The 27,717-nt window shown below is 47.8% G+C and overlaps 1 protein-coding gene across 2 annotated transcripts in view; it reads left to right on the forward strand.

Annotated features, from left to right (window-relative positions):
* The window catches only part of LOC141270821 (phospholipid-transporting ATPase IC-like), a 193,004-nt gene that overhangs the window by 46,865 nt on the left and 118,422 nt on the right, over nucleotides 1–27,717 (forward strand). For both annotated transcript variants that reach the window (XM_073680932.1, XM_073680927.1), the window contains exons 3-4: nucleotides 4,900–4,997; nucleotides 23,654–23,767. In XM_073680932.1, the coding sequence (XP_073537033.1) occupies nucleotides 4,900–4,997; nucleotides 23,654–23,767 (212 nt within the window). The remainder of the gene's footprint in view (nucleotides 1–4,899; nucleotides 4,998–23,653; nucleotides 23,768–27,717) is intronic.

Consider the following 27,717-nt stretch of genomic DNA (forward strand, 5'->3'; position numbering starts at 1 on the left):
AAGTAATCATGGGTCTTAAGTCGACCACATCACCAATGTCCTCATCCATTTGGAGGGTCGGCCATTGTTTTTGTAGTATCTCACGAACTGTGTGTGCCTGATTGGAGAAAGTAGTAATGAGTCTACATAGAGCACTATCCTTGCTCGGTTTGGGAGGTGGGTGTAGTAAGGAGGTGCGGTCACTAGCCAGAATCTCACCATAAGCCTCGGCCACCACCTTCCTAGGATAACCCCTCTCATGAAAACGCCGGCAAAGGTCACTGGCCTGAGCTCTGAAGGTAGCATCGTCCGAACAATTTCTTCGAATCCTCATGAACTGCCCCTTTGGAATTCCCTTCTTAAGGGGGACCGGATGGTTACTTTCCCACCTGAGAAGGGAATTTGGAGCAGTCGTTTTCCTATAGGTACTTGTCCCTATCTCACCATCCATCCCTATCCGGATGAGGATATCAAGGAAAGGCAGTTCATGAGGACCAAACTCAAAAGTAAAGTGTAAATTGAGATCGTTGTGGTTCAGTCTGTCAACGCGATCCCCGAAGGATTTTTTGTCCCCCTTCCACAATACCAGGACGTCGTCAATGTACCGAACCCACAACAGGATGTTTTCGCCACCCACCACGGGGATATCACCAAACACGACAGTTTCTTCCCACCAGCCCAGGTAAAGGTTAGCATACGATGGGGCACAGGGACTCCCCATCGCAGTGCCCCTGAGCTGGTGGAAGTACTTCCCACTGAAGAAGAACACATTTTTTTGTCAGACAGAACTGTAGGGCCTCCATCACAAAGTGATTATGTCTCTCAAATTGCTTGCCCCTCCCGCTGAGAAAAAACCGTATCGCTTCCAAACCCCTGTCGTGAGGTATTGAGGAGTACAATGACTCGACATCAATACTGGCTAATGTCACGTCCTTGTCCACCGTCATACTTTCCAATTTACGGAGTAGGTCGCTGGTATCGCCAATGAATGAGTTGAGGCTTAGGACAAAAGGTCTGAGTACCTTCTCAAGATATATTCCCAAATTTTGGGTTAAGTTATTCACCCCCGATACGATAGAGCGTCCTTTGAGTGGACTCAAGCCCTTATGCATCTTTGGTAAGCTGTAAAAGGTAGCCATTACTGGATGAACTGGGCAAATGAAGTCCCTCTCCTGTTTATTCAGAATGCCATCATTTAGGGCCCCATTAGCCAGTTCCTCCAGCTGTTGAGAAAATCTCTTAGTGGGGTCCACATACAGTATATGGTAGCATTCACTGACGTTCAGTATTACAGTACACATCGAGTGATACTCACTGGTGTCCATGATCACCACATTATCGCCTTTGTCCGACGGTTTGATAGTGATAGAATGATCATTTTCCAAAGACCTCAGTGCCTGCATCTCACGATGTGTAAGATTATACCTAGCCCATCCTGAATGGTTCTCAAGGTCTCTCAGATCCTTAGTTACCATGCTCAAAAACACATCAATTGGACTCAAATCATTCTGTGGGGGTGGCATTTTTGTACTCTTCAGTTTGAGATCGGTAAACGGGCCCTTGCCTTCCCAATTAGGGTCCGAATCACCAAGGTGAAAAAGGGTCCTAATATCGGGCAAAAGTTCCTCACGTACCCCCAGCTCCGCACAGGCTATCCATTAGACAGCGCAAATATCAAGCAAGTAAGTCCTCCTTTTGAATATACCCGCGTTGACACGCGAGCGCGTCACTTCCGGTTCCGGCGAACTGACGTCCGGTATGTGGAACGCAGGTGCCGGCCGTGACACGCAAACGTCACATCCGGTGCGCGCGTCCCACAGGAAGCTGGCGCGCAGACCAGGAAACAACCTCTAGGAGCCTTAGTTCTCCAGAATTGGAGGTTCTGGGTAAGGGTCTGACTTTTGTACCGACAACGGACTATAACTCTTTCGATGCCATTAAGGATGTAAATTTGTTTGTGCGCAAGCTGAAGTGGCGAAAGCACTTCATTAGGAACGACAAACAGGCCTGTGCGGAGCTGGGGGTACGTGAGGAACTTTTCTCAACAGCTGGAGGAACTGGCTAATGGGGCCCTAAATGATGGCGTTCTGAATAAACAGGAGAGGGACTTCATTTGCTCAGTTCATCCAGTAATGGCTACCTTTTACAGCTTACCAAAGGTGCATAAGGGCTTGAGTCCACTCAAAGGACGCCCTATCGTATCGGGGGTGAATAACTTAACCCAAAATTTGGGAATATACCTTGAGAAGGTACTCAGACCTTTTGTCCTAAGCCTCAACTCATTCATTGGCGATACCAACGACCTACTTCGTAAATTGGAAAGTATGACGGTGGACAAGGACGTGACATTAGCCAGTATTGATGTCGAATCATTGTACTCCTCAATACCTCACGACAGGGGTTTGGAAGAGATACGGTTTTTTCTCAGCGGGAGGGGCAAGCAATTTGAGAGACATAATCACTTTGTGATGGAGGCCCTACAGTTCTGTCTGACAAAAAATGTGTTCCTCTTCGGCGGGAAGTACTTCCACCAGCTCAGGGGCACTGCGATGGGGAGTCCCTGTGCCCCATCGTATGCTAACCTTTACCTGGGCTGGTGGGAAGAAACTGTCGTGTTTGGTGATATCCCCGTGGTGGGTGGCGAAAACATCCTGTTGTGGGTTCGGTACATTGACGACGTCCTGGTATTGTGGAAGGGGGACAAAAAATCCTTCGGGGATCTCGTTGACAGACTGAACCACAATGATCTCAATTTACACTTTACTTTTGAGCTTGGTCCTCATGAACTGCCTTTCCTTGATATCCTCATTCGGATAGGGATGGATGGTGAGATAGGGACAAGTACCTATAGGAAAACGACTGCTCCAAATTCCCTTCTCAGGTGGGAAAGTAACCATCTGGTCCCCCTTAAGAAGGGAATTCCAAAGGGGCAGTTCATGAGGATTCGAAGAAATTGTTCGGACGATGCTACCTTCAGAGCTCAGGCCAGTGACCTTTGCCGGCGTTTTCATGAGAGGGGTTATCCTAGGAAGGTGGTGGCCGAGGCTTATGGTGAGATTCTGGCTAGTGACCGCACCTCCTTACTACACCCACCTCCCAAACCGAGCAAGGATAGTGCTCTATGTAGACTCATTACTACTTTCTCCAATCAGGCACACACAGTTCGTGAGATACTACAAAAACAATGGCCGATCCTCCAAATGGATGAGGACATTGGTGATGTGGTCGACTTAAGACCCATGATTACTTATAAAAGGGGCAGATCCCTTAGGGACAGATTGGTCCACAGTCACTACATGGGTCATCTGGGAAACAATTGGTTAAAAAGTTCCATCAATGGCAGTTTCAGATGTAGTGGATGTGTATCATGCAAAGTTATGGTACAAGGAAAGGACTTTGCAAGTAATGTCACCGGAGAAACTTTCGTTGTCAAGCATTTTATCAACTGCAGATCCAGGGGGATAATCTACATGGCCACATGTGTGTGCGGGGTGGAATATGTGGGGAAAACTAAAAGAGAACTAAGAAGAAGAGTGGGGGAACATCAACGAGATATTGCCCTGAAAAGAGACACCCCACTGGCGAGGCATGTGAACAACGTGCATCCTAATGACATGGATGTGATAGGATTTATGGGAATTGATAAAGTGACTGCCCCGCCAAGAGGGGGTGAATGCAGAGATGCAGAAACGCTCAGGAAAAAATCCGGAGCATTTCTGCATCGTGGGCACATAGCCTTACACAGGATGTAACTCAGCATCAGTACAGGATCAGTAATGTAATGTATGTACCCAGTGACTGCACCAGCAGAATAGTGAGTGCAGCTCTGGAGAATAATACAGGATGTAACTCAGGATCAGTACAGGATCAGTAATGTAATGTATGTACACAGTGACTGCACCAGCAGAATAGTGAGTGCAGCTCTGGAGTATAATACAGGATGTAACTCAGGATCAGTACAGGATAAGTAATGTAATGTATGTACACAGTGACTGCACCAGCAGAATAGTGAGTGCAGCTCTGGAGTATAATACTGGATGTAACTAAGGATCAGTACAGGATAAGTAATGTAATGTATGTACATGGTGACTGCACCAGCAGAATAGTGAGTGCAGCTCTGGAGTATAATACTGGATGTAACTAAGGATCAGTACAGGATAAGTAATGTAATGTATGTACACGGTGACTGCACCAGCAGAATAGTGAGTGCAGCTCTGGAGTATAATACAGGATGTAACTCAGGATAAGTAATGGATACAAATATAATACATTGGATAACATAACCGACACTCACACGGGGAATACCGGGGAGTTATGACAACATGCGCATCACACACTGATACAGTTCGGTAGTCTGCAGTCATTTAGAGTAACTGCTGACTTTTCTTTTTAATCTGGAAAACCCCTTTAACCCTTGGCGGTTCTTTCGTTAACTCTGACCCTATGAGATACTATTCTCGTGTAAATGCCTTAAAGTTGAAGACAATGGCTTCCTCGTTTCTCCCAGTTCTACCATAATTATGCATGCTCGGCTTGGTGAAGCGTGCATATATTTTCAGTGGGTGGAGTGGGAAATGTCCCTGCCAGCCACCTCTGGCAGCAGCTTAACTCCTGTGGAAACAAAGGATGGGACATGTTAAAATTCAACAAGCCCGACCTTTCTTTTTCCGCATATTTGCAATTCAGGGAGCATCGGGACACCTCCATATACATTATTCTGTTGATTTTACCAAAATGGGCAGCTTTAGACTCCGCACCCCAGGATAGCCAACCTAATCCAATCATTGTTGTTGAGGGTCCACTGCCGGATCCATAACACAGGGGTCACATACTTTCCCTTATAAGGCAAATTCCTCCTTTGTTTGTAGTTTTTTTCTGCACATTTTGCCCTGAGCATAAAATCTCTCCTGTCTTTTTCAGGATGTAACTGGAAAGTTAAAGCCAATGATCTAAATTTCTACAATCAGCCGGAATTCATGAAGAAAAAGTTCTTCTGCTTTAAGAAAAGCAAATACGCTGTAGGTTTCTCTGCTTGTTCTTACGGTAATGTTTTTTATACCTTCCCACTTGGCACGTGGGTTATAGTGGGTCAGAGTTTGCCCACACCAGGGAGGGTGACGTGGACTGATAACAACAACCAGGAATCGCTGGTGAACCAGGAAGGTCTTTATATAACCCAAAGCAAACAAGTCACTAGCATCAGGTTCTCTATTGATGTGGACTTAATGTAGGGCACACCCAAGATTTTATTGCGACACGACAGTCTGTGAGGCTAGAAGTACACCAGGACTGTGCGTATAGCCCTAGGGTCCTACTGTAAGACCAGGTCTCTTACAGGGGTTAAAGGGTATTGGGATTTCTCTGGAGTCTGCCAGATCGAGTGGATTGTGCCAAGTCTGTCCGAGGTAGCCTTTCGAGCCTCAGGCAGAAGTTACAGGTACATTCATACATCCGTGTAAAATGTCCAAGTGCTGTCCGATCTGACTTATCAGACAACACTTGGACCCATACAGTCTCACAGGTCCATTCACATATGTGTGAAAATGATGGGTTCAGGATGGGGGACATTATTACTGCATGGGGGCCAGGACGGGGGACATTATTACTGTATGGGGTCCAGGACGGGGGACATTATTACTGCATGGGGGCCAGGACGGGGGACATTATTACTATATCGGGGCCAGGACGGGGGACATTATTACTGTATCGGGGCCAGGACGGGGGACATTATTACTGCATGGGGGCCAGGACGGGGGACATTATTACTGTATCGGGGCCAGGACAGGGGACATTATTACTGCATGGGGGCCAGGACGGGGGACATTATTACTGTATCGGGGCCAGGACAGGGGACATTATTACTGCATGGGGGCCAGGACGGGGGACATTATTACTGTATCGGGGCCAGGACAGGGGACATTATTACTGCATGGGGGCCAGGACGGGGGACATTATTACTGTATCGGGGCCAGGACGGGGGACATTATTACTACATGGGGGCCAGGACGGGGGACATTATTACTGTATCGGGGCCAGGACAGGGGACATTATTACTGCATGGGGGTCAGGACGGGGGACATTATTACTGCATGGGGGCCAGGACGGGGGACATTATTACTGCATGGGGGCCAGGACGGGGGATATTATTACAGGATGGGGGCCAGCACGGGGGACATTATTACTGCATCGGGGCCAGGATAGGAGACATAATTACAGGATGGGGGCCAGGACGGGGGACATTATTACTGCATGGGGGCCAGGACGGGGGACATTATTACAGGATGGGGGCCAGCACAGGGGACATTATTACTGCATCGGGGCCAGGACGGGGGACATAATTACAGGATGGGGGCCAGGATGGGGGACATTATTACAGGATGGGTGTTATTATTACTGGATGAGGGTCCAGGATGGGGACATTATTACTGGATGGGGGCCAGGATGGGGAATATTATTACAGGATGGGAAGATTGGGGACATTATTACAGGGTGGGGGCTAAGATGGGGGATATTATTGCAGGATAGGGGCCAGGATGGGGACATTGTTACTGGATGGGGGCCAGGATTGGGGACATTATTACAGGATGGGAGGATTGGGGACATTATTACAGGGTAGGGGCTAAGATGGAGGATATTATTACAGGATAGGGGCCAGGATGGGGACATTATTACAGGATAGGGCCAGGACGGGGACATTATTACATAATGGGGGCCAGGACGGGGCATTATTACAGGAAGGGGGCCAGGATAGAGGACCTTATTACTGGATGGGGCCAAGGACGGGGGACATTATTATAGGATGGGGGCCAAGATGGGAGACATTATGTTACGAGTCCGGGTGGTGGAACCTCTGTGCTTCGGTGCAAGGAGGGACCAGAGGGGTGTGACTAAGTGCCTACTCGGCATGATCCAGGTCACAGCACCAGGTTGAGCTGGTAACGCCACTCCTCCAGCGCCAATTTGATGGCTAGCAGTTCTCGGTCTCCTATGGAGTAGTTGCGCTCAGACGAGGAGAAGAGTTTGGAGAAGAAGCCGCAGGTTACCATTTTCCCAGATGGAGATTTCTGGGCTCCGAAAGAGGAAGCATCAACCTCCAGAAAGAACTGTTTGTTGCTATCCTGACGGTGCAGCACTGGGACAGAAGAGAAGGCTTGTTTTAAGGAGAGGAAGGCCTCCTCCGCTTCGGACGGCCATTCCTTAGGATTTGCTCCCTTTCGGGTGAGTGCAGAGATGGGAGCAGTCCGGCAAGAGAAATGTGGGATGAAGAGACGATAATAGTTGGCGAAGCCCAGGAATCGCTGAATCGCCTTCAACCCCTCCGGATGGGGCCACTTTAAGACGACAGAGACCTTCTCGGGGTCCATCCGTAGACCTGTCTTAGAGATAATATAGCCCAGGAATGGAAGAGAGGTCTGCTCGAAGAGGCATTTCTCAAATTTTGCATATAGGTGATTCTGCCTGAGCCTAAGCAGGATCTGATAAACATCCCTCCGGTGTGTGGGAAGATCTGGAGAGAAGACCAAGATGTCGTCCAGGTACTCCACCACGCAAGAATATAAGAGGTCACGGAAGATGTCGTTAACTAATTCTTGGAAGACGGCGGGAGCATTACAGAGACCGAAGGGCATCACACGGTATTCATAGTGACCGTTCCCGGTATTGAATGCCGTCTTCCACTCGTCTCCTTGGCAGATCCGGACCAAGTTATAAGACCCACGAAGATCGAGCTTGGTGAAGATCTTTGCTCCTTTAAGGCGGTCGAACAGCTCAGAGATGAGCGGCAGGGGGTATTTGTATTTGATAGTAATTTGGTTGAGCCCTCTATAATCGATACAGGGAAGTAGTGAACCGTCTTTCTTTTTTACGAAGAAGAATCCGGCTCCAGCCGGGGAGGTAGATTTCCGGATGAATCCCCTAGCCAGATTTTCTTCGATGTACTCCGACATGGCCCAGGTTTCGGCCAACAACAACGGGTAAATACGCCCATGGGGTGGAGTGGCACCGGGAACCAGGTAGATAGGGCAATCATATGGCCTATGAGGTGGCAGTGTCTCTGCCTCCTTCTTGTCGAAGACATTTGCATAGGACCAGTAAGGTGCCGGTAGACCAGGTAAATCAGCCGGAGTAGATGGAGGTCGAGCCGGGCGAACCGGAACCAGGCAGGTCTCATGGCAATCCTGCCCCCAACGGAGCACCTCACCGGATTGCCAATTCAGAATGGGTTCATGTCTCTGTAGCCAGGGTAGACCTAGCAAAAGGGAGTGAGAGAGTCCGGAAAGCACATGGAAGGAGATCCTCTCTGAGTGCAGCATTCCCTTCAGGGTTACGGGCTCTGTGACGAGCAAGATGGTCACCGGAAGGAGTCTTCCATCCACGGAAGCGACTGCCAATGGTTCAGCCAGAGGTTTGGTAGGAATCTGATACTTCTCAACAAGGGACTGGGAAATGAGATTCCCAGCGGCTCCGGAATCCAGATGTGCGGTTTCAAAGAAGCGGTTCTCTCCACAGGAGATAGAGACGGATAAAGTCAAGAACGGAGAGGATTTACTCTTGCTTAGGACGACCTCTCCGAGCGGTCCTAGACACTGGAGTTTCCCGGCTTCACCGAGCAGGAACGGATAAGGTGCTCCTTACTACCACAGTAGAAACAGCTCCCATCGGCTCGGCGTGTTTCTTGGCGAAACTTGACCATCTTGGTCTGGTCGATCTGCATAGGTTCGGACGAGCGTGCGCGGGGAGTTGCTGGTCGGGAAGCAGGTTTCTGGAAAACAGGAGCAAGACGAGAAAATCTTCTCTCCCGGGTAGTCTCCTTAGCACGTTCTAGGAAACAGATGTCAATCCGGGTAGCTAATGACACCAGGTCATCCAGGGTGGTAGGAATGTCCCGGCCGGCTAACTCGCCCTTAATCTGACCGGAAAGACCCTCCCAGAAGGTGGACACCAGGGCCTCGTTGTCCCAGGCAAGCTCAGAAGTGAGGATACGGAACTGTATGGCATACCGGCCCACGGTGAGACTCCCTTGGCGGAGACGGAGCAAAGAGGAGGCAGTAGAAATATTTCGCCTGGGTTCATCGAAGACCCTCCGGAAGGCAGTGAGGAAAGCCGGAAGATCGGACACCAGGGAATCCCGTCTCTCCCATAGAGGGTTTAGCCATGCCAATGCTTCCCTGGTGAGGTGAGACATGATGAACGCCACCTTGGCCCGGTCGGAGGGAAACTGATGTGCCAGAAGTTCAAAGTGCAGAGTGCACTGGTTCAGAAAGCCCCGACATAAGACGGGGTCACCTCCAAAACGGGGAGGTGAAGAAAGCCCGAGTCCTAGGCTGGATGCCGTGGTATTGGTAGGCAGTGGCGCCGCCGGAGCAGGTGTCGCTTGACTCGAGGCGGGCACTGGTGGGACAGACAGCATGTCCAGGAGAGAGTTGACAGACCGCGGGTAGGTCAGGATGGTTTCCTGTTGGGATCTCTGACGAGAAACCTCCTGGTACAGGTCAGCAAGAGAAGGGGCCTGGGGGCCACCGGGTTCCATGGCCCGTGCAAACTGTTACTGATCCCGGTGGTGGAACCTCTGTGCTGCGGTGCAAGGAGGGACCAGAGGGGCATAACTAGGTATCAACTCGGACTGACCAAGGTCGCACAGTGGCTCAATCGACTCCGTGAACCAGGGAAGGACCGAGCAGAGGGACCAGGTGCTACTCTGGGCCTGTCCTTGTATGAGAGCAGGTGACTTCCATGGGTAACTGGCAGGAGCCTCCGGGTAGGCACGGCAGGTAACTGACAGGAGCCTCCAGGTAGGCTGACAGATAGGCAAGGCAGGTAACTGGCATGGGCCTCCAGGTAGGCTGACAGATAGGCACGGCAGGTAACTGGTATGTTCTCCGGGTAGGCAGGCAAGCCAGGCCCATAGACAGACTGGCGGGTTTGGATCCAAGTCAGACTGTCGGGCTGGAGAGTACACTTGGCTGGCGGAGGCAGGTAGTCAGGCTGGCGGACAGGACTGGTAGTCAGGCTGGCGGACTGGACTAGTAGGCAGGCTGGCGGACTGGACTTGTAGTCAGACTGGCGGACTGGACTTGTAGTCAGGCTGGCGGACTGGACTGGTAGTCATGCTGGCGGACTGGTAGTCAGGCTGGCGGACTGGACTGGTAGTCAGACTAGCAGCGGGACCTGAGGGCTGAAGCAGAGTTTAGGACACAAAGCTACAACCTTGCATGGGCACCTCCATTTTGGAGGAGGTGCCTTTTATATGAGGGGTCCTCCGGCCATTGGCCGGGGACTCCTTAGGACGGCGCACGCTTCCCCTTTAAGAGGGAGGGAGTGCGCGCCCTAAGCACAGTGCCCGGGAAGCTGCTCGCTGCGGCGGTAAGAGGGACGGCGTCTCTGCCTGTCAGGGGGCAGAGACGCCGATACTACACAGACAGGTGCTACAGGTAAGCAGGCTGGCGGGCACAACAGTAGACAGACTGGATAACAGAACTGTTAGACAGGCTGGCGGGCTGGACTAACAGACAGACTGGCATGCAGGACTGGCAGGCAGCGGGACCTGAGGGCTGGAGCAAATGTTAAGCACACGGAACAACAACCTTGCACAGGCACCTCCATTTTGGAGGAGGTGCCTTACATAGGGGAAGTCCTCCGGCCATTGGCCGTGGACTCTATAGGACGGCGCGCGCGGCCCCTTTAAGAGGGAGGGAGCGCGTGCTCGCCCTAGGCACAGTGCCCGGGAAGCTGCGCGCGGTGCACGCCACAGCAGCAGGGAAGCGGGAAGACGCCGGACCTGGACCGCGGCGGTGAGGGTAACGGCGTCTCTGCCCGGCAGGAGGCAGAGAAGCCAATGCTACACATTATTACAGGATTGGGGCCAGAATAAGGGACATTATTACAGGATGGGGACCGGTATAGGAAACATTATTACTGGAATGGGGCAGAATGGGGACATTATTACAGGATAGTGTCTAGGATGGAGGACATTATTAAAGGATTGGGACAAGTACGAGAGATATTATTACAGGATGGTGGTCAGGACAAGGGACATTATTAAAGGATGAGTGTTCAGGATGGGGACATTATTACTGGATGGGGGTCGGGACAGGGGACATTATTACAGGATGGGGATCCAGGATGGGGGACATTATTACAGGATGAGGGACAGGAGAAATTATTGCAGAATGAGTGTCACTAATACAGGATGGTGGCCAGGACGCAAGACATTATAACAAGATGGTGGCCAGGAAGGGGGATATTATTACACGATGGGGGTCATTACTACAGGATTGGGGCTAGGACGGAGGACATTACAGTACCGGCAAAAAAAATATTTACAAGTTCAATGAAACCACTAAATCTTAACATTTAAGTGTTTTACTGTGGATATTTTGTTACAATTAGTATTTTGTCATTAATTAATTAGTTACATTTTACTAAGCCAGTTTTGCTATTAGACAGTTTTTGATTATCTCTCCCATTGTGTGCACTTTTAAGAAATGAAATCATGACGCAGATTTTACAAATAAAGTTTTTTTTTGCCGCACAAGTGTAAAGATTTTTTTTTTGTCGGCACTGTACTACAGGGGCCATAGATCTGGTGGGGGCTCCATTCCAAATGTTTCCACTGAGGCTCATGGGACTCCACTGTATGTATGAATCAATAAAAGTCTAAGGGTAAGTTCATATGAGCTTATAAAAAATCATCAGAGTTTCATCCAGAAAACTCAAATGATATTTTTCTCACGTGTCATCAGTGTGCAATCCGTTTTTAAACAGCAGCAGTCATTAAAAATTTACAAGTCTAAATGCAATTTCCTATGGTACAGAATTGCAATGTATCCATGAAAAAACAGATGCTATACTGTGGTATCTGATTTTTTTTTGCTCATCCATAGACTTGAATGGGTGAGTCTCATCTGAAATACAGACGAAACTAGCGCATGCTGTGATTTTTTTTTCATACGCAGATTAGGTCCGTGAAGAAAAAAAAATTGCTTATCTGCATTGCCCCATTGAATAACATTGGTCCTAGTGCTGTCCGTTTTTTTTTCACGGACAGCACTAGGGCCAAAAATATGGTCATGTGATCTTGGCGTATGGATCAGTGTGCTGTCTAAGAAAAAAGCGGACTTCACATGGAAGTGTCACACAGATGTAGCCTAAAACAGAGAGGAGATCCTCTTGCAGAGTATTTCGATTGTCCAAGTCTTCCATGTATCACATAGATGACCGATCATGAGACCCTGTATTACTATATAGCTTCCCAAGTATGGTGAGGGTACCGGGACCCAGACCCTATGGTGGCTCTCATATGAAAGGGGGGCGTCTGTGGTTTTGTGTTGTTGTTCCCCTACAACCAGCATAGGACACACTGATTTCTTAGTGGGGTTGTTTGTGGACTTCTGCTAGGAGGTCATGAATGATGACTATGAATGAAAATGTACTAAAAATCCTAAGATCATTGCTCTGTAGGTCAGGCATAATGGTCGATGGCCTCTGCAGTGGTAGCATGTCTAAGGCTGGTCACACACACAAGTTAGTTCCGCAGTCATCTATTTCTCCAAACTCCCCCATACACACGAACATTCAGCTCGGCTGAGTGGTCATGTTTTCTCAATGCGTAAAAGAGCGAGAGACGTTGGGACTTATCTGCTCTAAAAATAAAAGGATCAGTTGTTGGTCCAATTGTCCCATCCTCTCCCCCCCCCCCCCGACATCATCATGTGTTGGATGAGAGTTGGGAGCATGCCCATACACATCAAATGGTCAACTGCTCCTGTCGAAATTGGCATATTTTGCCTCCTCCCCATTTTGCCATTCAACTTGGTCATAAATCAGCTTAAAAAAAAAGACAGATAAAAGATTTACAAACTCTCCTGCCAGACCATCATAGCTGGCTGACTAACTGATTCTCAGCTAACTAATTCAGCAGCCAGCAATGGACAGAGCAGCTGTCACAACTGTTGTCAGATTACCCGGGGCCAGGGGCTCTTTCCCAGTCCCTTAAGCTAGGGGCACCCTAGCTATCCCTGCTGCCCTGATTACTTCTGATGGTGAAGACGCCGGGGCCACATACCTTGCTGAATTAGTGTATCAGCCTTATATCTGTCCCCCACCCAGTGAAGTGGGGAGTAATAGTGTATGAATATACACAAACCAAACAAACATGGAAGGACGTACAGGGATAAATGAAAATAGCAATCATATAAATGTGCACTCACAAACAACAGAGAGGATCAACGGAGAGAAAAGGAAGGAAAACCAAATAGGAGAGGACGAGGAATTGCACACAGCCAAAACACCTAGCTACAGTCACAGATCAAGGCTCCAAAACGCCTATACCAACAACCGACACCTCCACTTCACAACAGGCAGTATGAAACTAACACTGGCAATCCAGATTGCCAGAGGCGAGTATATACAGGCAGGGGGAGTGGTCAATACTGAACAGCTGAGATCATCCAAGCAGGAAAGCTTCAGAGACTCTTAACCCCTGAATTGCTAACAGAAGCCTACAACTTTTAATATGATGGTGAAGTGCTTCTAATCAGTGCAGGAGTACGCGAAATCAGGCACTGGGGTCTTCTGACCCCTTGCTGTTGCTGTAAACCTAGCAGACCAGAGACAAAAGATGCAACATTTTTTATGAAACCCAACTGCAAAAATGATTTTTAGCCAGACTTTAGTAAACAAAAATAATTATCCCCAAAGATGTACAACCCTATCCATAGACTATGGACAAATCAGACACGTATTATCTATTAAAAATGTCAACCTATGTTGTACAGGAGATGGAAGAAGGGTAGGGGTGGGCATCAGGGCAGTACAGGAGGGACTGTTGTCACGGACTTAGTCCAAAACGACAGCCAATTGTCACACTATCTTCTCAAACCTCTAAAGTCTGTTTCTTCTAAAATGGTGATGAATAGTGTTGAGCGAACATGCTCGACACTGCTCGGTACTCGCCCGAGCATCACGCTACTCGGGGTGTTCGGCGAGCACCGAGCATTTCCGGGTTACTTGGGCGGGAGCTCGGGTCTCCGCCCTGCATGTTTGGCGCTCTTTACAGAGCCAATGAACATGTAGGGATTGCCAGCCAGTCACTGTAATGCCGCAGCCATGTTGGTTGTGGGCATTACATTGATTGGCTGGCCGCACAGCGTCACCTCGAGTATTTAAAACCAGGCGCCGCCATCTTGGACACAGACGGCTGGGATCAGACAGTGTAGGGACAGCGCTGCTGATTTAGGGAGAGATATATACTGCGAAATAGTTAGTGTAGGGTCTGTAAAGGCTGCCAGATCAAACAAACAGTCTTTCTCAGGACTAATATCCATCCCAGATATCAGGCAGGCAGGCTGTATAGGAGAAGCTGCATTACAGTCCTGTGTGCTCCTGTTGCTGAAATTGCTGGACTTAGCTCCAGGTCTCGGGGGGCCAGGAAAAATCCTTTTTTTTTCATCTAAATCCTCTTTTTTTTTTCCTCCTTCACACTGTACAAATACCCGTCTTATTAACCTTTTGGTGTCCCCCCCCCTCAAAAAAAAAAGTGTGTCTCTGATTTTTCAGACACAAATATATCTGTTGAAAATAGTCTGGTATACACCAGTAAATTATAACTGTGGTTTTGCTGTTCCACGGTAAAAAATCTCTATTATCCTGCTTTTGGCATTTTTTGCCGTAAAAAAAAAACTAATAGAGTCTCCCTGATTTTTCGGACACAAATATATCTGTTGAAAATAGTCTGGTGTAGGCCAGAGAAACAGAAGTGTGGTTTTGCAGTTCCACGGTTCAAACCTCTGTATTATCCACTTTTGGGCCATTTGTATCTAAAAAAAACAGTTGGAGTGTGTCGCTCACTGTTCAGCTGCAAATATATATATTTAAAAAAGTCTGGTATACACCAGTAAATTATAACTGTGGTTTTGCTGTTCCACGGTAAAAAATCTCTGTTATCCTGCTCTTGGCATTTTTTGCGGTAAAAAAAAAAATAATAGTGTCTCCCTGATTTTTCAGACACAAATATATCTGTTGAAAATAGTTTGGTGTAGCCCCGAGAAATAGAAGTGTGGTTTTGCAGTTCCACGGGTCAAATCTCTGTATTATCCTGCTTTTGCCATTTTTTTGCCGTAAAGAAAAGCAGTAATAGTGTCTCCTGATTGTTCAGACACAAATATATCTGTTGAAAATAGTCTGGTGTAGGCCCGAGAAATAGAAGTGTGGTTTTTCAGTTCCACGGGTCAAATCTCTGTATTATCCTGCTTTTGCCATTTTTTGCCGTAAAGAAAAACAGTAATAGTGTCTCCTGATTGTTCAGACACAAATATATCTGTTGAAAATAGTCTGGTGAAGGCCAGAGAAATAGAAGTGTGGTTTTGCAGTTCCACGGTTCAAACCTCTGTATAATCCACTTTTGGGCCATTTTTACTTAAAAAAAAACAGTTTGAGTGTGTTGCTCACTGTTCAGCCGCAAATATATCTATTTAAATTTGTCTGGTATACCCCAGTAAACAATAACTGTGGTTTTGCCATCCCACGGTAAAACATCTCTATTATTCAGCTTTTGGTATTTTTTCCGTAAAGAAAAACAGTAATAGTTTCTCCCTGATTGTTCAGATTGTTTAATCGGGTGTAGGCCAGAGAAATAGAACTGTGGTTTTCCTCTTCCACGGTTCTAATCTACTTTTTATTACCCTTTTCCCATTGATAGTGCGAGTGTAAGCTATCTTACTTCCTTTACAATGGGCAAAGTGCGTGGCAAGGGACGTGGAACTGGACGTTCTGTTGATGGTGCGTGCAGAGGACTGGGCCGTGGCCAAGGTGAAAATGTGCCACAACCAACAGCCATATCTTCTCGCTCCCACTTCTTGACCGAATTACTAGGGAAGCACAGAACAACACCAGTATTGCGAACTGATCAGTGTGAACAGGTTATTAATTGGATAGCAGATAATACTTCCAGTTACCTGGGCACCACCACCTCCGGTCTGTCTTCCACACGGTCAACTCTTAGTAGCCGTGAGTCTCGACCGCATACTCCTCCTCACCCTGATGCTCCTTCCTCCCACCATGCCGAGTGTCGTCAGACAGCAACTGATCCCACACTTGGACACTCTGAAGAGCTGTTCACTGGTCCATTTCCAGATTTGTGCCCCTCGCCTGCTCCGCTTGAAGTGGTGGAAGAGGAGATCCCATGTAGCGATGCCCAAATATTTGAACAGCCACGGCCACAGGAAGTCGACGCTGGCAATTTGTCACAAGAAGTGGACGATGGCGAGACACAATTGCCAGGAAGTGAGGAGGAGGATTGTGGTGCGCAAGTGGAAGAGGAGGAGGTGGTGGATGATCTAGTAACTGACCCAACGTGGCAGGAGGACACACAGAGCGAGGCCAGCAGCACACAGGGTGAGGGAGGCAGAGTACCCCAACAGGCAGGAAGAAGCAGTGTGGTGGCCGCACACAGAAGGCAGGCAACAGTTCCCCGTAACACCAACACGAGGGATGTTGCAAGTACAACCTGTAGGTCTTCCAGAGTCTGGAATTTTTTTAAAGACTCTGCTGATAACCCCAAAAAGGCCATTTGTACCACCTGCCATGCCAGCATCAGCAGGGGTGACAAAACTACCAGCCTGACCACCACCAGCATGATCAGGCACATGGCAGCAAAGCACCCGACTTTGTGGGGTGAATCCCACGGTCCACGACCAGTGTCAGCGGGTGTCACCACTGCTTCTTCCGTTGTTGTGCGTGCAATAGAATCCTCTGTTGTGTGTGCAAGGCAATCCCCTGTCCATACTGCATGCAAAGATGCCCCCTCCTCTCAGTCTTCACTTGTTATGGCAGTTTCTCAAGAAACAGCATCAACGTCCACGTCTATTTCCCACCACAGCTTTCAATTGTCCATATCTCAGACCTTTGAACGAAAGCGGAAATTCGCAGCCAACGCCCCACAGGCCACAGTCCTAAATTCGCACATTTCATGACTGCTTGCTTTGGAAATGCTGCCTTTTAGGCTGGTGGAGACGGAATCCTTCCGCAACCTTATGGCAGTGGCCGTCCCTCTGTACTCGGTCCCCAGCTGACACTATTTTGCCCGGTGTGCCATCCCCGCACTACACAAGCACGTGTCCCAAAACATCTGCCGTACCCTCAACAACGCAGTTACTGGGAGAGTCCACCTGACAACAGACACGTGGACAAGTGCTTGTGGCCAGGGACGGTACATCTCCCTGACGGCACACTGGGTAAACATAGTGGAAGCCGGGACCCAGTCTGACCTTGGGACGGAACACATCCTCCCCACACCGAGGATTGCCGGCCCTATGTCAGTTAGAGTTGCCCCCACAGTGTACAGCTCCTGTGCATCATCCTCCTCCTCCTCCTCCTCATGTTCAGCCTCCATCTCAGATATCACCACATCAGTTACAAGCTGGAAGCACTGCAGTACTGTCTCCGCCAAGCGGCAACAGGCTGTGCTGAAACTCATAAGCTTAGGTGGTAAACCTCACACTGCTTGTGAGTTGTGGACAGCTGTGAAAGAGCAGGCAGATCTGTGGCTGAGAAAGCTGAACCTACATCCAGGCATGGTCGTGTGTGACAATTGCCGTAACCTGGTGGCGGCTCTGAGGCGAGGCGAGATCACACACGTACCATGCCTGGCTCATGTGCTTAACCTCGTGGTTCAGCGGTTTCTTAAATCGTAGCCCGAGTTGCCAGATCTGCTCGTCAAAGTACGCTTATTTTCGCAAATCGGCTACAGCTTCCGCCGCATATGCTGTGTTGCAACAGCGTTTGCAGCTTCCGGCACACCGACTGGTGTGTGATGTCCCCACAAGTTGGAACTCTACCCTCCACATGTTGCAATGGATTTGTGAGCAGAAGAGAGCAGTTGTGGAGTGCCAACTGCAACAAGGCCGTCGATATTCACGTCAGACTCCACACATAAGACCTCAGGAGTGGACCTGGATGTCTGACATATGTACCATCCTGACAAACTTTGAGGAGTCCACCAAGATGGTGAGTGGCGATGACGCCATTATTAGCGTCAGCATTCCACTTGTCTGTCTTTTGCAACGCTCTCTGCAGAGAATTAAAAAGGAGGCATTGCAGCCAGAGTATGATGAGATGGATCAAGAAGCCGTAGTGGTCGATTACACACAGCCCAGCCTCATCTCATCCCAACGTGCATTGGGGGACAATGAGGGAGAGGAGGATGAGGAGGAAGCTTGTATCATGCGCTGTAGACGGTAGTACCTGTACAACCGTCATACCGTCGGTTCAGCGTGGGTGGCCTGAGGACAGGGGGGAGGAGGAGGAGGAGGAGGAGGAGAGCATGGTCAGTCGTCATCTTGGTGAGGACACAGAAGGCTTGCCCATTACCAGTCTGGCACGCATGGCTGACTTTATGTTACACTGACTTAACCGTGACCCTCGCGTTGTCAAAATGTTGGGTGACAGTCATTACTGGTTGGTGACACTTGTAGACACCCGCTACAAGGATAACTTTCACTCTCTTATTCCTGAGGTGGAGAGGTCTACAAAAATGGGGCAGTACCAGAAGGCCCTTGCTGCAGAACTGTTAAAAAAATTCCCATCTGAACACGCTAGCGGCAGAGGTCACAGTTCGTTGCCCAACCAAGGCGTACAGGCGAGAGAGACGCAACTCAGCAGAGGCAGGGGAACACTGTCAACGTTCTGGGACAGTTTTCTCAGACCCTCCCTTCGTACAGACCCTGAGGCGCGGTGTACTCTCTGAAGGAGTGGAAAGTTTCAAAAGATGGTGAGGGAGTACCTTGCCGACCGTACCAGCGTCCTCTGTGATTCCTCTGTGCCTTTTAATTATTGGGTATGCAAGCTGGACACTTGGAATGAACTCGCTCTGTACTCCTTGGAGGTCCTGGCCTGCCCTGCCGCTACCGTGTTATCGGAGCGTGTTTTTAGTGCCGCTGGGGGAATTATAACTTATAAGCGCACTCGCCTGTCAACTGACAATGCTGACAAGCTGACCCTTATCAAAATGAACAAGGGCAGGATTGGGCCAGACTTCTCATCACCACCAAATGACAGCAGAGTAACATAAAGTCAAATCCACTGTGTTATTTCGGGAGGTGTATTCACATGCACCGCTTCACACCCACACATGGGTATATGCTTCCTCATTTCGGCTGTTTTATGTTCTTCTCCTTATCTTCAGCCTCCACCACCACTATACCACCAGGGTGACCATGGTCCGTGTTGCCATTATTGAAAGTTCCTCCGTCTTTATTTTTGTCAGCTTTTGCTTGGAAGGCATAAGCAAAGACTGTGGGAGACCCACTCCCCAATAATGGGAATAATATTTTTAAGATGCTGTACTGTATGGCTCTTGTAAGGGGCATTAAAACTGTCTTGTTAAGCTACTGCGACCTCCACCACTTTTCCAAGGGGCATTAAAACCGTCTTGTTAAGCTACTGTAACCTCCACCACATTTCCAAGGGGCATTAAAACCGTCTTGTTAAGCTACTGCGACCTCCACGTCTCTTCCGAGGGGCATTAAAACCGTCTTGTTAAGCTACTGTGACCTCCACGTCTCTTCCAAGGGGCATTGATATTGTCTTTTTATTCCACTGCGCCCTCCACCACTCTTCCAAGGGCATTAAAACCGTCTTGTTAAGCTACCGTGACCTCCACGTCTCTTTCAAGGGGCATTGATATTGTCTTTTTATTCCACTGGGCCCTCCACCACTCTTCCAAGGGGCATTAAAACCGTCTTGTTAAGCTACTGTGACCTCCACGTCTCTTCCAGGGGGCATTGATATTTTCTTTTTATTCCACTGCAACCTCCACCACTCTTCCAAGGGGCATTAAAACCGTCTTGTTAAGCTACTGTGTCCTCCACGTCTCTTTCAAGGGGCATTAAAACCGTCTTGTTAAGCTACTGTGACCGCCACGTGTCTTTAAAGGGGCATTGATATTGTCTTTTTATTACACTGCGACCTCCACCACCCTTCCAAGGGGCATTAAAACCGTCTTTTTAAACCACTCTAAACTCCACAGCTCTTCCAAGGGGCATTAAAACCGTCTTGTTAAGCTACTGTGACCTCCACGTCTCTTCCTAGGGTCATTAAAACCGTCTTGTTAAGCTACTGTGACCTCCACATCTCTTCCAAGGGGTATTAAAACCATCTTGTTAAACCATTCTGAACTCCACAGCTCTTCCAAGGGGCATTGAAATGTTGTTTTTAATTAACTCTAACCTCCATGACTCTTCCAACGGGCATTGCATTTCCTCCTAATTTTAGTCAGCTTTTGCTCTTCAATGCATAGGCGAACACTAAGGGAGACCCACTCCCCAATAATGGGTAGAAGGTTTTTAGTATGCTGTAATGCACATCTGTTTCAAGGGCCATTGTAGTTCCTCATAATTTTTGGAAAGCCTTCCATTCACTGCTTAGGCCAACAGTGCACAGAAGACCCAGTTGCTACAAATGGAAAAAACGGTTTAGTTAAGGCCCTTTGACCTCCATGTCACTTCCAAGAGGCATTGGAGTACCTCGAAATTTTTGGTAGGCATTGCACTCACTGTATGCCCTATAACTGTGTAGCCGAACCGCTCCTTTTGGTACAGAAACATATCCTACAAGACATGTGTGGTTGACTGGCCTGATATTGATGTGAATGGTCCCTGTTCCTCCTGCTCTTTCTCCTTTGCCACCACCTCATCCATCATTCATCACCTGAAGCTTTTGTTTTAACAGGAGTCATAGAACTGGGATAGTAGCAGGAAAACATCCAGCAATCCTCGGAGGAGGTAGGATATGCGCCAAAACGCTGACCACCTCAGGCCTAGCCGCTACTACATACATGCGCTTGCATTCCAAGGAACAGAAAGCTAAGGAGATGGATGGCCTCATGATCATGAATAATTTACTCGTTGTGTAGGAGGCTGACCACTGCTGCTGTCTACCTTTTGAACTTTGTGTTGAAGCCTGATTGACCCAGGACCCGCAATCCTTTATGTCTGGAGGACATGTTGCATCCCAGTGTCCAACTGTGTCCCGGCTTCCACAATATTAACCCAGTGTAAAGGTGTGAGATAGACCATCCCTGGCCACATTCACTTGTCCACGTGTTTGTGGTTAGGCTGTCCATCAAATAGGGGCGGCTGGGGACCGTTTATGGACACCCGGCCGCCCCCTGGCGGCTGGGGACCGAGCATGGACACCCAGCCGCCGGGTGGCTGGGGACTGAGTATGGATACCAGGCCACAGACGCAGCCATGACGTGGTGGCAAGATTCCGCCTCCACATGCCTAAAAGGCCCAATTTGAAGTGCAAGCAAGCTAGCAGTATGGTATTGCAGCCTGGGGGTGGGTGGGTGGCAGGCTGCACACTTACGCTTGCATTCCAAGAAAACAAAGCAGATGCTAACTTCTATCATCATCATGCTCCTCACCTTGGCACTCTCAACTCCCCTGATGGAGAAGCCAGGGCCCACCGGAGGAGTCTGGTTCTCTGGTGGGCTCGTCCAATGCTGCCCTAAAGCAGGCCGGGCTAAGAAAAGTGTGTGGGGGGGAAGTTGACAGGAGAAATAGGGGCGGCTGGTGACCGCTTATGGACACCCGGCTGCCCCCAGGCAGTTGGGGACCGTGTGTGGACACCCGGCCGCAGGGCGGCTGGGGACCGAGTATGGACACCCGGCCGCCCCCTGGCGGCTGGGGACCGAGCATGGACACCCGGCCGCCGGGCGGCTGGGGACTGAGTATGGATACCAGGCCGCCGACACAGCCATGACGTGGTGGCCAGATTCCGCCTCCACATGCCTAAAAGGCCCAATTTGGAGTGCAAGCAAGCTAGCAGTATGATATTGCAGCCTGGGGGTGGGTGGGTGGCAGGCTGCACGCTTACGCTTGCATTCCAAGAAAACAAAGCAGATGCTAACTTCTATCATCATCATGCTCCTCACCTTGGCACTCTCAACTCCCCTGATGGAGAAGCCAGGGCCCACCGGAGGAGTCTGGTTCTCTGGTGGGCTCGTCCAATGCTGCCCTAATGCAGGCCAGGCTAAGAAAAGTGTGGAGGAAGTTCAGCGGAGAAATAGGGGCGGCTGGGGATCGTTTATGGACACCCGGCTGCCCCCAGGTGGCTGGGGACCGTGTGTGGATACCAGGCCGCTGACGCAGCCATGACATGGTGGCCGGCGTCTGCCTCCACATGCCTAAGCAAGCTAGCAGTATGCTATTGCAGCCTGGGGGTGGGTGGGTGGCAGGCTGCATACTTGCGCTTGCATTGCAAGGAATGGGGGAGGTACAATTGAACACTGCTCTGGGAGAAGGACTTGCACGGGGATAGTTGCAAGTCTGCATCTTCTGATGTGGCAAGGGTCACTTCTGATGGGCACACTTTTAGGCAGTGACCTGGGTGTCAGAGATGCTTCCAGGGGTCTTCCCCATGCTGTTCCCGTGTCTTTTCAGCACTGTATGCATGTGTCACACAGCACATGGCCAGATAAGGTTGTAAAATGTTAAAATGACATTTCCTGGTGAATGCATTTGTCAAGGTTGAAAGCAATACAAAAGTGCAAAAACGCATAAAAAATGCTACTTGTGAACATAGCCCAAGGTGTGGAGGAGTATTTTTTTGGGGGGTTATTTATTTTACCTTATACACAAGTCTTTACCCTGGAAAGGATGTTCCTTAACATATTTCACAGGAAAGCAGTTTCAGTTTCGTTTTTGAACGTTTTATTGTGAGCCCTTAAAAGTGGCTTAATACCTCTGACCACGTTGTTGACAGCAGTGACCTGGGGGTCAGAAATGCTTCCTGGGGCAATCCCCATGCTGTCCCCATGTCATTTGAGCACTGTCACTATCGTTTTGGGCACTTGTTAGGCTTTTAAAAGACTGCCGGGGGTGCCGCCGCAAAAATGCTCGGGTCTCCCATAGACTAACATTGGGCTCGTTGCTCGGGTTGAGTATCACGGTGAGCTCGGCCCGAGCTTCGAGCACCCGAGCATTTTAGTGCTCGCTCAACACTAGTGATGAACCAAAAATTACGAAAATATGGGCCTTTGTGTACGGGAAAAAATAGTCATTATATAGAAAAGGACTATTGTCCCACATGTCCACCAAAAACACAATAGGGTGAAAGTACTAAAAATTGGGATTAGATGGGACCCTAAATACTTAACTGTATGGGGTCCTGGTGGCCAGGATAGTGTTCAAAAAGATAGTCCATAGATGATACAATGCAACCGTACACAATATCTAACGAAGGACAGATGGACGTGCACTGGAGCAACATAGAGGCAGCGGGACTTTCTGATGAGGAATGAAGATGGCACTGGAGATGGGACCCTCAGAATGTATGCCGGCTAAAGGGGTACGTTTCTTTGGAAATTTTTGCTTAAATGTTCTCCTCAATGATGTAACTCAGCAAAGCGGGATGTTCAATTCTTCGATCTGGTGGGAGACCCAACGTTAGGACCCCCCACAGATTAGACATCTATGACTTTTCCAACAAACCCCAATAGCTAGAAAACCCCTTTCACTTCTGACTTTATAATCAGACATGGCAGGCTCTGTTACATTGTTGCCATTCTCTGTTCTCCTATAGCACAATGTTACTGCCATCTGTAAAACTATCAGTATAAAAATATTGAGAATTTGAAATTAATTTTTACAAATGATAACTACCATATCTCATGCAGACAAATGAAATCAAGACGTCCAAGTACAACATCATCACCTTCCTGCCACTAAACTTGTTTGAACAGTTCAGGAGAATCGCCAACGCCTATTTCCTGCTCCTACTAATCATACAGGTAAGAGAAATAGTGAGGAGCGGTCAGGGGTATTGTTATATGGGTGGTGGAGACGGAAATAATTCCTGAGCCAATGAATACCAGGAGTCATAGGTAGGAATAGCTGTGGTAAGATACGATGTCAACTAAACTAAGAGGAGTGCAGCTCTGGAGTGTAATATGGGTTGTAACTCAGGATCAGTACACGATCAGTAATGTAGTGTATGTACACAGTGACTGCACCAGCAGAATAGTGAGTGCAGCTCTGGAGTATAATACTGGATGTAACTCAGGATCAGTACAGGATAAGTAATGTAATGTATGTACACAGTGACTGCTCCAGCAGAATAGTGAGTGCAGCTCTGGAGTATAATACAGGATGTAACTCAGAATCAGTACAGGATCAGTAATGTAATGTAAGTACACAGTGACTGCACCAGCAGAATAGTGAGTGCAGCTCTGGAGTATAATACTGGATGTAACTCAGGATCAGTACAGGATCAGTAATGTAATGTATGTACACAGTGACTGCATATGCAGAATAGTGAGTGCAGCTCTGGAGTATAATACAGGATGTAACTCAGGATCAGAACAGGATAAGTAATGTAATGTATGTACACAGTGACTGTACCAGCAGAATAGTGAGTGCAGCTCTGGAGTATAATACAGGAGGTAACTCAGGATCAGTAATGTAATATATGTACACAGTGACAGCACCAGCAGAATAGTGAGTGCTGCTCTGGAGTATAATACAGAATGTAACTCAGGATCAGTACAAGATCAGTAATGTAATGTATGCACACAGTGACTGCACCAGCAGAATAGTGAGTGCTGCTCTGGAGTATAATACAGGATGTAACTCAGGATCAGTACAAGATCAGTAATGTGATGTATGCACACAGTGACAGCACCAGCAGAATAGTGAGTGCTGCTCTGGAGTATAATACAGGATGTAACTCAGGATCAGTAATGTAATATATGTACATAGTGACTGCACCAGCAGAATAGTGAGTGCTGCTCTGGAGTATAATACAGGATGTAACTCAGGATCAGTAATGTAATATATGTACATAGTGACTGCTCGAGCAGAATAGTGAGTGCAGCTTTGGAGGATAATGCAGGATTTAACTCAGGATCAGTAATGTAATGTATGTACACAGTGAATGCACCAGCAGAATAGTGAGTGCAGCTCTGGAGTATAATACAGGATGTAACTCAGGATCAGTAATGTAATGTATGTACACAGTGAATGCACCAGCAGAATAGTGAGTGCTGCTCTGGAGTATAATACAGAATGTAACTCAGGATCAGTACAAGATCAGTAATGTAATGTATGCACACAGTGACTGCACCAGCAGAATAGTGAGTGCTGCTCTGGAGTATAATACAGGATGTAACTCAGGATCAGTACAAGATCAGTAATGTGATGTATGCACACAGTGACAGCACCAGCAGAATAGTGAGTGCTGCTCTGGAGTATAATACAGGATGTAACTCAGGATCAGTAATGTAATATATGTACATAGTGACTGCACCAGCAGAATAGTGAGTGCTGCTCTGGAGTATAATACAGGATGTAACTCAGGATCAGTAATGTAATATATGTACATAGTGACTGCTCGAGCAGAATAGTGAGTGCAGCTTTGGAGGATAATACAGGATTTAACTCAGGATCAGTAATGTAATGTATGTACACAGTGAATGCACCAGCAGAATAGTGAGTGCAGCTCTGGAGTATAATACAGGATGTAACTCAGGATCAGTAATGTAATGTATGTACACAGTGAATGCACCAGCAGAATAGTGAGTGCAGCTCTGGAGTATAATACAGGATGTAACTCAGGATCAGTACAGGATAAGTAATGTAATGTATGTACACAGTGACTGCACCAGCTGAATAGTGAGTGCAGCTCTGGAGTATAATACAGGATGTAACTCAGGATCAGTACAAGATCAGTAATGTAATGTATGCACACAGTGACTGCACCAGCAGAATAGTGAGTGCTGCTCTGGAGTATAATACAGGTTGTAACTCAGGATCAGTAATGTAATGTATGTACACAGTGAATGCACCAGCAGAATAGTGAGTGCAGCTCTGGAGTATAATCCAGGATGTAACTCAGGATCAGTACAGGATAAGTAATGTAATGTATGTACACAGTGACTGCACCAGCAGAATAGTGAGTGCAGCTCTGGAGTATAATACAGGATGTAACTCAGGATCAGTACAGGATCAGTAATGTAATGTATGTACATAGTGACTGCACCAGCAGAATAGTGAGTGCAGCTCTGGAGTATAATACAAGATGTAACTCAGGATCAGTACAGGATCAGTAATGTAATGTATGTACACAGTGACTGCACCAGCAGAATAGTGAGTGCAGCTCTGGAGTATAATCCAGGATGTAACTCAGGATCAGTACAGGATAAGTAATGTAATGTATGTACACAGTGACTGCACCAGCAGAATAGTGAGTGCAGCTCTGGAGTATAATACAAGATGTAACTCAGGATCAGTACAGGATCAGTAATGTAATGTATGGACATAGTGACTGCTCGAGCAGAATAGTGAGTGCAGCTTTGGAGGATAATGCAGGATGTAACTCAGGATCAGTAATGTAATGTATGTACACAGTGAATGCACCAGCAGAATAGTGAGTGCAGCTCTGGAGTATAATACAGGATGTAACTCAGGATCAGTAATGTAATGTATGTACACAGTGAATGCACCAGCAGAATAGTGAGTGCAGCTCTGGAGTATAATACAGGATGTAACTCAGGATCAGTACAGGATCAGTAATGTAATGTATGTACACAGTGACTGCACCAGCAGAATAGTGAGTGCTGCTCTGGAGTATAATACAGGATGTAACTCAGGATCAGTACAAGATCAGTAATGTAATGTGTGTACACAGTGACTGCACCAGCAGAATAGTGAGTGCAGCTCTGGAGTATAATACAGGATCTAACTCAGGATCAGTACAGGATAAGTAATGTATGCACACAGTGACTGCACCAGCAGAATAGTGAGTGCTGCTCTGGAGTATAATACAGGATGTAACTCAGGATCAGTAATGTAATGTATGTACACAGTGAATGCACCAGCAGAATAGTGAGTGCAGCTCTGGAGTATAATCCAGGATGTAACTCAGGATCAGTACAGGATAAGTAATGTAATATATGTACACAGTGACTGCACCAGCAGAATAGTGAGTGCAGCTCTGGAGTATAATACAGGATGTAACTCAGGATCAGTACAGGATAAGTAATGTATGCACACAGTGACTGCACCAGCAGAATAGTGAGTGCTGCTCTGGAGTACAATACAGGATGTAACTCAGGATCAGTAATGTAATGTATGTACACAGTGAATGCACCAGCAGAATAGTGAGTGCAGCTCTGGAGTATAATCCAGGATGTAACTCAGGATCAGTACAGGATAAGTAATGTAATATATGTACACAGTGACTGCACCAGCAGAATAGTGAGTGCAGCTCTGGAGTATAGTACGGGATGTAACTGAGGATCAGTACAGGATCAGTAATGTAATGTATGTACACAGTGACTGCACCAGCAGAATAGTGAGTGCAGCTCTGGAGTATAATACAGGATGTAACTCAGGATCAGTAAAGAATCAGTAATGTAATGTATGTACACAGTGACTGCACCAGCAGAATAGTGAGTGCAGCTCTGGAGTATAATACAGGATGTAACTCAGGATCAGTACAGGATCAGTAATGTAATGTATGTACACAGTGACTGCACCAGCAGAATAGTGAGTGCAGCTCTGGAGTATAATACAGGATGTAACTCCAGGATCACTAATGTATGTACACAGTGACTGCACCAGCAGAATAGTGAGTGCAGCTCTGGAGTATAATACCAGATTTAACTCAGGATTAGTATAAGAGACTGACATTACTTGGCTATTCATGGAAAATGAACTGTTTTGAAACTCAAAATAAATACAA

The sequence above is a fragment of the Phyllobates terribilis genome, unplaced genomic scaffold (assembly GCF_046119375.1).
Source record: "Phyllobates terribilis strain yellow unplaced genomic scaffold, ASM4611937v1 Scaffold_1__5_contigs__length_1240528914, whole genome shotgun sequence".
NCBI classification, from domain to species: domain Eukaryota; kingdom Metazoa; phylum Chordata; class Amphibia; order Anura; family Dendrobatidae; genus Phyllobates; species Phyllobates terribilis.